The sequence below is a fragment of the Pseudorasbora parva genome, chromosome 4 (genome assembly GCF_024679245.1).
Source record: "Pseudorasbora parva isolate DD20220531a chromosome 4, ASM2467924v1, whole genome shotgun sequence".
NCBI lineage: Eukaryota > Metazoa > Chordata > Actinopteri > Cypriniformes > Gobionidae > Pseudorasbora > Pseudorasbora parva.
Genome location: NC_090175.1, coordinates 14,575,141 through 14,591,339, shown reverse-complemented (window position 1 = coordinate 14,591,339; position 16,199 = coordinate 14,575,141). Strand labels below are relative to the sequence as shown.

The window sequence follows — 16,199 nt, the reverse complement described above, 5'->3', positions numbered from 1 at the left end:
GTGTGTGTGTGTGTGTGTGTGTGTGTGTGTGTGTGTGTGTGTGTGTGTGTGTGTGTGTGTGTGTGTGTTAATGGGCAACAACACTGTTTTGTGCACTTGTGACTCTCTCAATGCTGACAGAGAGATTGAACTCACTGCTGGTCGATGCCTTGACACTACACAGTCTCAGTGCACATACACATGTACCTGAGCTGTCAGTCCGACCCTGGGATTGGCACAGCTCAATATCAGTGTCTTATTTAGAAGTAGCAAATCCCAGCTGTTTCAATATAGAGATCCTTAATAATAGAAGAGGATAAATTTGGAATGGTCAGTGGTCAAATTAAACTGTTCTTTAGTTGAAGCTGTAATTGTTTATTTGTATCAATGAGTGCATTCACACCGGCAGCAGAGCAGCACGTGAGCGTCAAGCAGGAGTGTGAATTAAAGTGAAAGTACATTTTAATGGACAAAATAAGTATGATTTCACACAAAAAGTGGCCAAAATGCACACAAGAAGCACTTGGTTTAACAAGAACTGGAGTATATTACAAAAGAAAATGAAGAATAAAAAATATCTGTAGAAGATTTACACATTTAAACTTTTTAAGTTTTAACTTTTTAACTTTTAATTATGCAGTTTGGGTGAAAGTATGGTTATGATTATATACAAATAAAGTAAACTAGCCAGAAAATATGATAAACTTACTTTTAGTTTAGTATGTAATACTCAGCGACAGGTATAGGCTCTAGCATTGTGGGAGCCACTACTGTGATGCTGCACAAACACTTCCAGTGAGAGTACTCTCGCGCGTCTGCAGCTGCAGGGTCGGTGTAGTTACGCTGACGTGAACTTCACACACTGCTCACGCTTGCAATGTGAAACGGCCATTACTACTACTGCTGCTGCTACTATTACTACTACTACTGCTGCTGCTGCTACTATTACTACTACTACTGCTGCTGCTGCTGCTACTATTACTACTACTGCTGCTGCTACTATTACTACTACTACTGCTGCTGATGCTACTATTACTACTACTACTACTGCTGCTGCTGCTACTACTACTACTACTACTACTGCTGCTGCTACTATTACTACTACTGCTGCTGCTGCTACTATTACTACTACTACTGCTACTATTACTACTTCTACTGCTGCTGCTACTATTACTACTACTACTACTGCTGCTGCTACTATTACTACTACTACTGCTGCTGCTACTACTATTACTACTACTGCTGCTGCTACTATTACTACTACTACTGCTGCTGCTGCTACTATTACTACTACTACTGCTGCTGCTGCTGCTACTATTACTACTACTACTACTGCTGCTACTATTACTACTACTACTGCTGCTGCTGCTACTATTACTACTACTACTGCTGCTGCTACTATTACTACTATTACTGCTGCTGCTGCTACTATTACTACTACTACTGCTGCTGCTACTATTACTACTACTGCTGCTGCTGCTACTATTACTACTACTGCTGCTGCTGCTTCTACTATTACTACTACTACTGCTGTTGCTGCTACTATTACTACTACTGCTGCTGCTGTTACTATTACTACTACTACTGCTGCTGCTGCTGCTACTATTACTACTACTACTGCTGCTGCTGCTATTACTGCTGCTACTGCTGCTACTTCTGTTGCTGATATTACTACTACTACTGCTGCTGCTACTATTACTAATACTACTGCTGCTGCTACTATTACTACTACTACTGCTGCTGCTGCTACTATTACTATTACTACTGCTGCTGCTGCTGCTGCTACTATTACTACTACTGCTGTTGCTGCTATTACTACTGCTGCTGCTGCTACTATTAATACTACTACTGCTGCTGCTGCTACTGCTACTATTACTACTACTGCTGTTGCTGCTATTACTACTGCTGCTGCTACCATTAATACTACTACTGCTGCTGCTGCTACTATTACTACTAATGCTGCTGCTGCTACTACTATTATTACTACTACTGATGCTGCTGCTACTATTACTACTACTACTGCTGCTGCTGCTACTATTACTACTACTACTGCTGCTGCTACTATTACTACTACTACTGCTGCTGCTGCTACTATTACTACTACTACTGCTGCTGCTGCTGCTACTATTACTACTACTATTGCTGCTGCTACTATTACTACTACTACTGCTGCTGCTACTATTACTACTACTACTGCTGCTGCTACTATTACTACTACTACTACTACTACTGCTGCTGCTATTACTACTGCTACTGCTGCTGCTGCTACTATTACTACTGCTGCTGCTACTATTACTACTACTGCTGTTGCTGCTATTACTGCTGCTACTATTACTACTACTACTGCTGCTACTTTTACTACTACTACTACTGCTGCTGCTGCTGCTACTATTACTACTACTGCTGCTGCTACTATTACTACTACTGCTGCTGCTGCTATTACTACTACTGTTGTTGCTGCTGCTGCTATTACTACTACTGCTGCTGCTGCTGCTATTACTACTACTGTTGTTGCTGCTACTGCTATTACTACTACTGCTGCTGCTGCTGCTATTACTACTGCTGCTACTATTACTACTACTGGTACTGCTGCTGCTACTCTAACTACTACTGCTGCTGCTATTACTACTACTGCTGCTACTATTACTACTGCTGCTGCTACTATTACTTCTACTGCTACTGCTGCTGCTACTATTCCTACTACTGCAGCTGCTGCTGCTGCTATTACTACTGCTGCTGCTGCTACTATTACTGCTACTGCTGCTTCTACTATTACTACTACTACTGCTGCTGCTACTATTACTACTGCTGCTGCTATTACTACTACTACTGCTGCTGCTACGATTACTACTACTACTACTGCTGCTGCTGCTGCTACCATTACTACTACTGCTGCTGCTGCTACTATTACTACAACTACTACTGCTGCTGCTACCATTACTACTGCTGGTGCTACTATTACTACTACTACTACTACTGCTGCTACCATTACTACTGCTGGTGCTACTATTGCTACTACTACTACTTCTACTGCTGCTGCTACTATTACTACTACTGCTGCTGCTGCTACTATTACTACTGCTGCTGCTGCTGCTGCTATTACTATTACTACTGCTGCTATTGCTACTGCTGCTACTACTGTTGCTTCTACTATTACTACTGCTGCTTCTGCTTTTACTACTGCTGCTGTTGCTAATATTACTACTGCTGCTGTTGCTTCTACTATTACTACTGTTGCTTCTGCTATTACTACTACTACTACTACCGCTGCTGCTACTATTACTGCTGCTGCTGCTGCTGTTATTACTACTACTGCTGCTGCTACTATTACTGCTGCTGCTGCTATTTCTACTGCTACTGCTGCTACTTATGTTATTACTACTACTATTGCTGCTGCTATTACTACTGCTGCTGATGCTACTACTGCTGCTGCTACTGTTACTACTGCTACTACTACTACTGCTTCTGCTACTATTACTTCCACTGCTGCTGCTGCTATTATTACTAATGCTGCTGCTACTATTATTACTGTTGTTGCTGCTACTACTACTACTACTACTACTACTACTACTAAGGGTGCAGATCCACTTGTCTGTGTGATACATCTGTCGCACTGCACTACAGTTTATTCCTATGGTGACATCAAGGGACTTTAATGAGCCTGCATAGCATTCCGTGAAGGCAGCGCTGCTATTGAAAAAATGCTGAGCATCAAAAAAGCTGACCAATTCCAATCTTTATGCAATTAATCCGCTGAACGCGACACTAGGGGTGTGCCTTATCATATTGTCCGCAATAATACCAGTATACATTTTTACATGATAAAAAGTGTCATATCGCAATATCAACGATAAATCGATGCGATATGGAGCATGTACTTCCCCTATTGCGCACAACAACTACACCTGTCTGAGAGTATACACAAAGAGCAGCCAGCATGTCAGCCGCCGATGGCGATTTAGTACCTAAAAAAGGAGCTACTTGGTTACAATAGGTCAGCCCTCTTGACATCTGAAAAAACATTGACAATTTACAGCTGTTATTGATGTTTACAGCACAAGATTTGACCAGGAAGGTAATATTGACAGTTACTTTCGTCAGTCACAGCTTTTTAGATCTAAGTTAGCATTATTCCTCCTTTGAATCAGACAGAGAGATAAAGTAGTATGTAAGATTAGATTTGTTTGAATGAATGGATTATAGCATTTATTTGAATTAATTATCGAGAGAGAGATTTGTGTCTGAGTGACTGCGTCTGTTCAGCATCTCTTAACAATGAAGATGTGCGTTTGTTACTTAAAATTAGCGATATAACCCCATCCTTGCTGAGAAATATAATGTAGTGATCGAGTAGCTTATCTATTTTATTGCTAAAAGTCGCGGGGCGGCATTTATAAGTTTCTGTGCTCCTGAATCTGCAGCGCGATCTCCGCTCTCTGTATGCGAACGTGTGTGTGTGTGTGTGTGTGTGTGTGTGTGTGTGTGTGTGTGTGTGTGTGTGTGTGTGTGTGTGCATGAGTGCTTCAATAGCCCCATTTACATGCATACTTGTATTTAATTTTGATTCAATGTGTGGACAGCTTACATAAGACGTTATCAAATCCAATCTGGTGTTACTGTAAGAAATACCCCAGAAAAATTAATTATTCTGTCAGGCGCTGTTAAAGAAAGTGCCTTGGACAAAACGCTCTCAGATGAGATGGCGTAGCCAGACTATGTCAGTGTCATTATTCCAACATTATGTTCATAACTTGTTACAAAATAAAAAGTTAAAAAACTTCAGAAAAATTAACTAATTAAATTACTACTCCCGCTGCTGCTACTATGACTACTACTGTTACTACTATTAATATCTCTACTACTACTATACTACTACTGATGCTGTTGCTGCTTCTACTACTACTACTACTACTACTACTACTAATTATAATAATAATAATAATAATAATAATAATAATAATAATAATAATAATAATAATAATATGCTGGATTTGGTGTTCAAGTAACAATTTGTATTTTAATCAATGTTGGAAACAGTTGTGCTGCTTAATATTTGACTTGTGTGGATTTTTTTTTACGAACACAAAACAACAACATTTATTTGAAATATAAATATTTTGTAACATAATAAGGGCCAGATTTAGTTAACAGGGCGGTAAATAATGGTGCAAATACCAGTAAACTGACGAGCCCAAACCATAGTATATCGCCTTGCGTGACACTTTTAAATACTCTCATCCCGTAAAGTCTGAAATGGAAACTCTTACAAATGCACATGCAATAAAATCAGCTGCAAAAATACTGTCCATGCCTTTTCACTGCAAGTTTTCACTGTTTCTTTAGTAAATCCTGACAGTCATTTTTTAACACCAAAAGAGGGTTTTGTGCTGGCGCAATCTGGCCCTAAATGTCTTTACAGTTACTTTTGATCAATTTAATGCATCCTATATAGTATTACTTTCTATTAAAAACTCTTAACTAAAAATATTTTACTGTATGTAAAATGTGCAGTCTAAAATTAATCCAAAATTTTAGTTCACTTTTTAGTAGTGCATAAATATCTTTAAGTCCAGAAGACCAGCTTAGGCTGTTTTAAGATGGTTTAGCTTGTTTAGTGGTTTATATCACAGCTTGATCAGCTGTAAAGTGCCCAAAACCCCTCTAAAGTCAGCCAACAGACCAGACTGGGAGACCAACTAAACCTAACCTAGCTAATTTTTCAACTTCCTGCTTCATTAAAAAAAAAACAAAAAAAAAAACTTTTATAATAAAGCCATTCATATTGTCTCTCTATTTCAGACATGCACAAGAACAATCCCTAAATATCTCAATTAAATCTAAACTCCCTTGTTCAAAAAAGAGCCTTAGAATCTGCCAGAGATCAAGGTCAGAATAGCTCAGCACGAAGAGGTTCCTGATCTCACATCTGCTTGTAAAGTGCACACGCACCTCCGTCTTCCTCCACATGTGCTCTTTCTCTCTCATTATCTGCCCGTCTGGGTTCCTAGCCTCAGATGGCTTTACTCAGATTTCTCCAGAAGTAAAACCGTCCTCTTCCAACTTTTTCCTCCTTTGTTTCAACATCAAGTCCAAAGCCTAATGGCTTAATATTAAGCTCTCATGGTAAAGAGACCAACTTTTTCTCATTCCTTTCATTTATCCTCTCGCATATAAACCACATCCCGTAGTGCCCTAGAGGTAGCAGATACACTTTATCCATACTGCCGCTGATAAACAGCTCAGTGTATTAAAAAGAGAGGGAGAGTGAGGCTCAGACATAATCAAAGTCAAGGTCCATTTAAGATGGCTGTTTGAGGCAATGGACAGGCGAGGTGAGTGGAGGCGGCTGTCTGTTTTGGTGCACTGAGGCGATAGCGGTATAACAGCCTGAAGAGATGAGAATAGAGGGTTTCAGTAGCAGGGGTTAAAGGCTGAGCCAGTGCCTCAGAGTCAATGCAAGACTTGCATCACAAACACTTTGATACTGAAAGAAGTACAAATGATAAGTGTGTTTATTATTTTAGGCTTTTCCCCACATTTATTGATAGGCATATGATAGAGAGAATATGAAATGATGCAAGTATGACTCACATTGCATTAGGGATCCCTGAGAACTTATGACATTAATCATCAATCATGAAAACACTTTTTTTCCTTTAACCAGTTATGTGACAAAAGCATAATGGCATCAGACCTCATTAATTGATAGATTTAATGAGATTTAATATATATATATATATATATATATATATATATATATATATATATATATATATATATATATATATATCACGTGTGTAAACACATATACTCTATACCTACAAGAGTTAAGTCCGGTCAAATGATTTATGAATTGAATCAAATTCTGAATGGATATTGTTGTTAATAGTCACTCACCTAAAGCTAAAAGAAGATTAGTGCCCCTGACAAGTGCTTTCAACTTTTTTTTTATCTGAATAGTAAGCAGAAATCACTTTAGGTTTGCCACAGAATTGTTTCACTGCCTAGAACAAAACTGAATGGTTTTTTTTTTTTTTAAAGGAAAACCTACTACTTCTAATACGCAAATGAAGGAATATTTACATACATATATATATATATATATATACAGCGGGTCTATTCGGACAGGTAATTAGTTCATTTTTCAAGAACTTTTTTTCCAGAAGGTAAAGGTCGCCGTAATCTTCACTGGCATTGACCGTAATGATTTCTGAGATGCCACATTTGGATAGGACTAAAATCACTGAGAAACTCTGGTAATACTGACTTTACCCCACTTCTCCATGTTAAACTAATCCCGTCTGAATGGGGCTTTAGTCTGAGACAGAGACAAGACAGAGGACAAAAGCAGTCGAGATCGAGACGAGACCAAGGCTTTCAAAAAATGGTCTTAAGAGCGGTTTGAAGTAGGGGTGAGAGGGGCACAATCTAACGCGGGGTTAGTTGCCACACACATGGTTTAAAACTTTTCACACATGCCAGGATGACAAAACATAGTGTAGTTACTAATTGCCATATCAACACTATAGAGAAAAAAGTGCAAAAATGTATTTAACCATAGCAAAATGTTTTAGTTTGTTTTGGATATTTTTTTGGATTATATCAGGTAACATTGTAAGCTGAAATATGGTCATGTTACATCATGCCCCTCACATGTAAAAAATTGTACCCCTATTGGATCCTATGGGGCATGTTGTCACACTTCACTTCCATTTTTTTCTGGGAAAATCAAGAAAAAAGTACATTCTTTATTGACAAAACAAAACCACATACGTATACTAGATGTGTGCAATTAATGTGTGAAAAAAAATACTCCCCAGTAAATTTACACCAAGTCAAAAAGTCTAAGGTTGTGCCCTGCTCTCCCCTACTACAACACTAATAAGTAGTATCACTCTCCCCAAATCACGTATTCCAAATTCGTCCACAGAATGTAACGGGATACACTGAAAAAACGGAAAAATCTACTCCATCCAGTTTATTCCATCATAATATTTGTGATCTACGCTTCTCTTCTAAACTTGTTTTCTTGCTTTCGGTTAATGTAATTCTTTAAAATGAGCAATCGACTAGGTTAAATTATTTAGGGTGAATGTGAGCCAATTGAGCACTCGAAAATGATTTTTGCTGAAACTGTAGTTCCCAGCATGCTTTGATTGGGTCTTAATGAGGAAGGTACAAATGTTGAAATTAAGTGTTATTTTATGTGTTTTTTAGCCAGATGAGAAAAGGGGGAGACTGCATGGTGTTTAACAGTGCTTAATGTTCAATTATGTTGGAATTATTAGAACTGTTTAAATTACACTGGGTTGCGATTGTGGAGAAAAGTGGAGCATTTGCTTGTAATGTTGGCTGTGGACTGGTGCAGTTCATTTTCATTTCTATACTCAACCGCTAAATCCAAGAACAAGTAGGCATTCGACACAGTGTGCTCAACACAAACAATACTAGACAATGATTGAAACAAACAGAGTAACTTAAAGGGATAGTTCACACAAAAATTGAAATTCTGTCATCATTTACTCACCCTCAAGTTGTTCCAAACCTGAGTTTTTTGTTCTGCTGAACACAAAAGAAGATATTTGGAAGAGTGTTTGTAACCAAGCAGATAGAGCAACCATTGACTACCATAGCAGGGAAAAATAGGGTAGTCTACTTTGTTTCAAACACTCTTCCAAATATTTTCTTTTGTGTTCAGCAGAACAAAGAAACTCATACAGGTTTGGAACAACATGAGGGTAAGTAAATGATGACAGAATTTCCATTTTTCCCTTTAAATAGACAAAGATAATGAACTAAATGATAAGCAACTGAGGCGATTAATCTGGATTGGCGGGAAACTAAGATAAAGGAGAAGAGAAGATGGGACTAAAAAAACAACAACTTAAACGTCAATGAAAATGACACAAGATAAAAAAACAACAGCAACTGAATATCTATGAATGAACCATATGACATTACTACTTAACTGAGTCACTTAAAAAATGACTTCAAACCATGCTGTTCAATTTATGTGAACAAAATATGTTTGTTTAGCTTAACTAATTCATGTGGGACCTCTCAATTCAAAGAGCAATGCAATTGCAATTTCTCCATTTTATTTTGGAGAATGAATTCATTGCTCTTAACTTGAGATATTTGAGTAAGCTAATTGAATTTAAAATTATAATTGAATCTCATATTTTTGGTGGTGGAAACTTGGCTAACTTTAGCTAATTAAATAAATGTACCTTATTAATTGATAACAAACTTTTTTTTAGCATTAGCACAGCACTTGCAGAATGAGTTCAGAAATATAATACACTTATCATATCTGTTCTCAAACTAAGATCATGCCGTTACACTGATGGCAAGCCTATAAAAAACAACATAAGAGAAACTCTTCTAGCATAACAAAACATTAACCACTACCAAATTCACCACTTAACATTAATCTGGCTCTGTAACATTATATAACACTTAGGCCCTGTCACACTAACATGGGTATTTTCAAAACAGCAGCTCTTTCTACGTGGTTTGGATGTTCGTCCCCATGCAAACGCAGTATCCGGCCGCGGTTTCTGAGTCCGAAATGTTTTGATAACTCGGGCCAGGCTGAAGAGAACTAGAGATTCCGTGTTTTTTTGCGTTTTCATGTGGACAGATTTTCTTTAAACCGTCTTTGTGTGTTTTAGCATTTACTAACCCTTTTGAGTGTCATGGCATTTGGTTAAATGTACATGATAGTCTAATCTAAGTTCATAAAACTCAAAACAATGAATGAATTACAATTACTCAAAATGTGTCCGTTTTGTGAAATCAAACGAAAAAGAAAGAAATAATCATAAAATTTGATTTGATTGAAGTCATTTAATTTGAGTTGGCTCTAGCATTAGGGTTTAAAGTGTGTACATGATTATGTAAATCCAATAAATATATCCGGTATAGAATATATAGTTTGTACAATATAAATACATTATGTCTATGGGAAGTCTACTTTTAAAAGACATGCATACTTTTTTCTGCAATGAATTGATCAGTAGTATTTCTATTTCAAATAAATTAAATTAATGTTCTTTATAAATTTCCATTTATTAAATATCTCCCCCCCCCCCCCCCCCCCCATGGCTTCCACAAAGATATTAAGCAGCCCGGTTGTATTGATATATAATGATGAGAAACATTTCTTGAGCAGCAAATCAGCATAAGATTTCTGAAGTGTCATGTGACACCGAAAAATTGAGTAATAATCCTGAAAATTCAACTTTGACTTCACAGGAATAAATTACATTTAAAATATATATTCAAATGGTTAACATAATAATATTTCACAATATTACTGTTTTACTGTATTTTTAATCAAATAAATACAGCCTTGGTGAACATAGGGGGCATTGAAATCACGTGACATTGGCGATCCGAATCATCAAGTCGTTATTTATTTATTTTATTTTTTTGCGCACAAAAACTATTCTCATCACTTCATAAAATGATTGTACAGCGTCTTTAGTGCCTTTTATGGGTCTTGAGAGAGGAAATGACATTGGTGTCAATGAAGGCCTTTCTGAGCCATCGGATTTCAACACTAATATCTTCATTTGTTTTATGAAGATGAACAAACATCTTACAGGTGTTGAACGACATGAGGGTGAGTAATTAATGACAGAATTTTCATTTTTGGGTGAACTAACCCTTTAATTGCTAATGCGACCTTTTACACAACATACTGAACAAAAGGAAACATTGCTTGATCATTGGTTGACCTAAATTGGTATTATCTAATTGTGTACTTAAATTTAAAAGCTGACAGATGGTTAGTTGATAGTAATCCATTACATACCTTTCTATCAAAGTTATCTGACATTATCTTTATGAATTTGTTCTGACAGTTTCCAGAGTTTTTATCACATCTTATTACCATTTTTTAACTATAGTGAATAAACTGTGAAATGCTGAAGGTGTCTGAATTTGGTTTGACTGTTTATGTCATATTTGCTAAATATATCTGGATGTGGTGCAAATGTAAGTTTCCCCAGTAACAGGAAGACACTTTCATCTTCAAACTCCAGCCTATATTTAGAGGTGTATGTGTCTTCCTGCATTTCCATCTGCACCACATTTACCTAATATGAACTCTTGGCATGACCAGAGTGTGCATTTGCACAATCTTCAGCAAAAACCCAGCTCGTGCTGTGCAAATGTGTCCATTTATGATAATTCTCAGTAAATTGTTCATCTGCGAGTCCTGCGCACTAAAAGACTTCCACGTTGATGATTTCGCATTTGCACAATGGATAGTCTCTGTTGTAAAGATGACAGTTATGCATTTTTTTAATGCCTCTATACATCTGAATGAAAAATATCGTAACGAGTTGTAAGTAAACAGAAGTGTTGAAATGTTGAAATTTGCCTGTAAAGCTATATTTGCATTCTGGTGGAGAGTCGATATTATAGACGCAGCCTTGCAAGACTTAAACGGGCAAAGATGAACTACAATGACAGAAAACACAACAGATGTCTAAACAACCTCTTTAATAACAACTTCGTCCTCTACTATAATTGATTATTGCATCTGTGCCTTTTGATGTTATTCCACAGTTCTTCGGTCTGTGGAAGAGAATGTTTTGACATTAAGCGATTTTAATTACAACAATGACTCTTAAGCTATTAGTAGGGTGTAATTAAGAGCACTGCAATGGTTTGTCTCTCTTTTGCTTTTTAATTGCCTTCCTGGGCCTTAATTTTCCCGGCAGAAGGGGTGCGTGTTGAGAAAGAAATAAAGGCTGTAGTTTGGAGAAGTGTGTTAATCATTAGGAATATCAGTAGCAGTTGCACATATAGGCTGAATCCTTCAATGAGCCCCAGGGCTTTTTTTTTTTTCCTCTAGTATTGCAGGGGTGAGTACAAACTTAGCCTCGGAGTATTGATTCGTAAGGCTGCTTCAGCTCTGGCTACATTGCTCATTGTAAATTATACTTAGGCTGTCTATTCTTGAGCTATTGTTTTATAACCGGTTGAGCCCTGTGTGGTGGTAGCAGATAAAACAAAGATTATTTACCTGAGGTCAGATAATTTCCTGTTTATGAGGGAAATGGCCTTTAGTGAGTATCTCTAGGAGGATACATGGTGGGCTTCCCTTTATTGGCTTTGTGGTAGCCCATAATGTCTAGACCTTTGAGTTTTGTAGTGCCTCTCTGACAAAGGTATTGATTGAGGTTTTTAGGAATTCAATGCGTGTAGAACTGCTTGCACTCGCACGCTCGCTTTTAATAATTTCTTGGCCGGGATTCATTCTGTATACTTCAAATCTGATTTACTGGAAGCCATCAGCCTCATTTAAAATGAATGTAACCCTAATAAATGCAGGAGACGGCAACATATAAATCATTGAGTTTTATGTAATTAGTGCTGTTTTGTCCAGGTCGCTGACATACCAGAAGAGCAGCTGCTGGTGGCCGTGTTTCCTGGCATTCCGACTGCTGCTGAACTCTTCCTGCTTCCTCCTAGGAACCAATCGGACAGCAGGAAACGCACAGAGGAGGATCTGGAGCAGGTTAGACATGATGCAAATTTCACGGTTTCACATTAATGGTCAAGGTTGAAATGCGCTTGAGAATGATGGACCTTTATCAGAATAAAAGAGCAGCTTCTACCTGGGGCTACAATGAAAGTAATTGTCACCGAAAAAGGAGACGATGTGTCAAAAATATCCCCAAGGGGATTCTATGACATTTTTACCTATTTTCTTTAACCTTAAAGGCAAAATTATCTCTGTGATAATAGTGGAAAGAGTTTCTAATTAGGCTTACATGACAAGGACGTGTCACGACAAGAGTCTTTTGCAGTAGGCACTTTTGAGGGTCAAACATGTATTAATAGTGCATTATGAGTAAGACATTATTTATAACTATAGTGTTTGAACAATATGGATTTTTCTTCTTTTTTTCTTTTCTTTTTACGGTCGATGCCGGTATATATGATATCAGACTATTTAATTTAACGATAGTAATTAAAACAAGTGTACAAATCTCTGCAGTAATTTTAATATTCATTTTTACATAATATTTACTAAAGTAATTGAAAATAAATTATTTGAAAATGTATCAATTTGAGAATTTAAAAAATAATTTAAAAAAATACTAAAAGATTTATACTTTCGGTAGAAACTTCCTATTTCTGTAATCCAATAATTCGTTTTCATTTAAAATTTTTAAATCATGAACAAAAAGCAAGTAAACACCAACCAACAGCACACCCAATAATCTGGTCACATTTATTTTATTTTTTGCACATTTTCTTTTACAGTAGGCTCTTTTGAGGGTCAAACATTTATTAGTAGTGCTTTTTTATGGTCAATCCCAGTACATGTGATATCCGATTATTTAATTTTAGAAGAGAAAATAATACAAGCATAACAATTTCTGCATTAATTTTACTTTTTACATATTTACTAAAATTATTGGTCATAAATTATTTGAAAATGTATCCATTTGAAGATTCAAATGATTCATACTTAGGTAGCAACTTAAGTATCCTATTATTCATTTTCATATTTTTTTAATTTAAATCATGAACAAAAAGTAAAAAACAAAATTAAATTGAACTAAATTTAAATGTATTTATATAGCGCTTTTATATTTATATATTTATATTTTCATATATGCTTTTCATATATAACGCTTATGTTGTTAAATAAACAGATTCATACTTAAGTATCCTATTATTCAATTTCATATAAAAAAAATTTTAAATCATGAACAAAAAGTAAAAAACAACCAAAAGTGGACTCAATAACTAAATTCAAATTTATTTGTATAGCGTTTTTAAATTTATATAATTATATCCTTTTCATATATAACGCTTTTCATATATAACGTTTCAAAGCAGCGTCACAGAAAATCCACACGTCTACATTGCAATTTATAGTCATTTGTATCAGGGAAGACTGTGTCTAAGTTTGGATTTCAGAAATGTACATATACAAACCACACAGTTAGCCAACAATATAAAAATAGCCAAGAATATAAAAAAATAAGGCACAGACAAATGGGCTAAGTGAAGTAAGAATACATGTTAACAATGATTAGGGTATATAGAAAATTGAGCATGGGTGTTTGTTGATGCAGAGCTGCGTCATCTGAAGTCCTCGCAGGATTTGGAGTCGTCTCTTCACAGGTGTTGGTCATCTGAAGTCTTCCTAAGAGGCTGGATCCAGACTAGAGCTGACACTGTAGTTGCCACGGAATGGGCGTCCCGAGATAAAACAGAACAGCAAAATAATTAGCGTAGCTTCTGTTCAAAGCATTAAGCAAAGACAATCATGTGCACTGATATAACTGGAGTACAAGGTTATGAGATGCCTAATGCGAATGCTTGGCTAAAGAGATGCGTCTTTAATCTAGATTTAAACTGGGAGAGTGAGTGTGAGCCCCGAACATTAACAGGAAGGCTGTTCCAGAGTTTAGGTGCCAAATATGAAAGCGGTAATCTGGTAAGTGTCACGGGTATGTGCAGGCAGGAAGACGAAGATAGGTTTATGCAGTTCCCAGGCGTAGTTTAATTATAAACACTCCAAAGACAGGCAATAACACAACTTAGCATAACGGTGACCGCACGATGAGTGCAGGAGAAGGAACTTAAATGGTGAACACAAACGAGATGATTAAACAGACACAACTGAACTAAATGAACTCAAAATGATGGAAACCAGGGAGAAAGAAAAGTGGTGGGAAACTTGTGACATAAAAACAAACTGAAAGTCCATGAACAAAACTAAACGGAATAATGACATAAATGTCCCCTCTGACAAGGTGTGGCCTTGTGCCATAACATGGTTGTGAAGGGGAACGAGGAGATGGCAAAACAATGCAGGGAGGCAGAAGAGAAGGGATGGTGACAGGATGTGGCGGAGGGATGGTGATGGTGTGATGACGGTCCTCTGGCAGCAATGATGGCCGGCCGATGGCACAGACCCAGAGCTTCCCAGTGCCGACAGCCTACACTAAAGATGAAGGAGGGAGGAGCCGAGATGTTCCTGGCTTGGGGATGGCAGACGCAGGCTGAGGGTTGAGGTTGCTGAGTGACATTGCTGGTGCTGGAGACCCAGGTGAAGTCACGTGACGAGCGCTGTAGGTGGAGCCAGAGTATCCGAGGACAGAGCCGATTCCAACAGGAAGGAGGAACCTGCTGCAGTCGAAGGGGTGGAGTGCAGCAGATGGCCCGTAGGTCCGTGACGGAAGTGGTGTGATGACTGACCAAGCGGGAGCCGCTGGGACAAGGGAACCTTGAAGAGCAACTAGGCTGAGGGTCACTGGTGGAGCTGAAAGTGAAAGGAGCCAAGACAGAGCTAACATGTCAAGCCATGATGGAACAAAGAGATTCAAGGCTGGAAGTGGAGCCACAGGATCCTCCTGGATAGGCGCTGCTGGAGGCCTCATGACCTGCCGCTCGATGTCCTGGCAAGCCATCCCCAGAGACTGCACAGGGCTGCACTTATCCAGCAGCGCTACACTTTCCTTCCTTCATCTGCTGGTGTCACAAGCTCACATCCTTGGTCAGATCCACGCTGAGGCTCCACTTCCAGGGCGATGGTAAGCTCTGTCCTCTGGTCCATGGGCTCTGGTTCTGGCAGTGTCCTGGATCTGGGCTGGACACTCTCCAGACACCAGATGAGAGCTTCTCTCCAGTTCAGACCCGTGGTGTCTGGGAGGTCAACAGGGTGATGGTAATTTGCCCCAATCCAGATCAGTGATTTCCATGTCTCTTCGTCATTTGTTAAGTTTTTAGGGGCTAGTGATGGCAACGTGAAAAAAAACTCAACAAATCATGGCTCTCCTGAGCCACAACAGTAAATCTTGCTGCATAATCCACACTGTTCATCTGTCACGGGTGTGTGCAGGTAGGTAGGCAAATGAAGACAGGCTAATACTGTTCCCCAAAATAGTTTAATTATAACTACTCCAAAGACAGGTAATAAGAAAACTTTGCATAACAGTGACTTGACGAGGAGTGCAACTTAAACGGTGAACACAAACAAGATGATTAAACGGACACAACTGAACTAAATGAACGTAATGACAGTAACCAGGGAGACAGACAATTGGCGAGAAACTGAACAAAAAAAAACAGGTGACGAGTGAAAACAAACTGAAAATCCATGAACAAAACTAAACAGAATGGTAACAGTAAGCCTGTGTGCACTGGGAATCAGATATTCTTAAATAAAGACCAGGCAATGCTAT

General features: G+C 37.9%; 2 protein-coding genes across 2 annotated transcripts in view; one reads left to right on the top strand and one right to left on the bottom strand.

Annotated features, from left to right (window-relative positions):
• The window catches only part of LOC137072960 (VPS10 domain-containing receptor SorCS3-like), a 48,005-nt gene that overhangs the window by 18,530 nt on the left and 13,276 nt on the right, over positions 1-16,199 (top strand). The window contains exon 7 of the mRNA XM_067441003.1: positions 12,380-12,511. Within this exon, the coding sequence (XP_067297104.1) occupies positions 12,380-12,511 (132 nt within the window). The remainder of the gene's footprint in view (positions 1-12,379; positions 12,512-16,199) is intronic.
• On the bottom strand, positions 1,209-6,199 carry LOC137073679 (dentin sialophosphoprotein-like; the record flags this gene model as incomplete). The annotated part of the gene is made up of 2 exons (XM_067442387.1): positions 6,117-6,199; positions 1,209-2,523 (listed from the first exon to the last, which is right to left on the bottom strand). Coding segments are annotated over exons 1-2 (1,398 nt in total), but the record flags the coding sequence as incomplete, so codon positions are not given.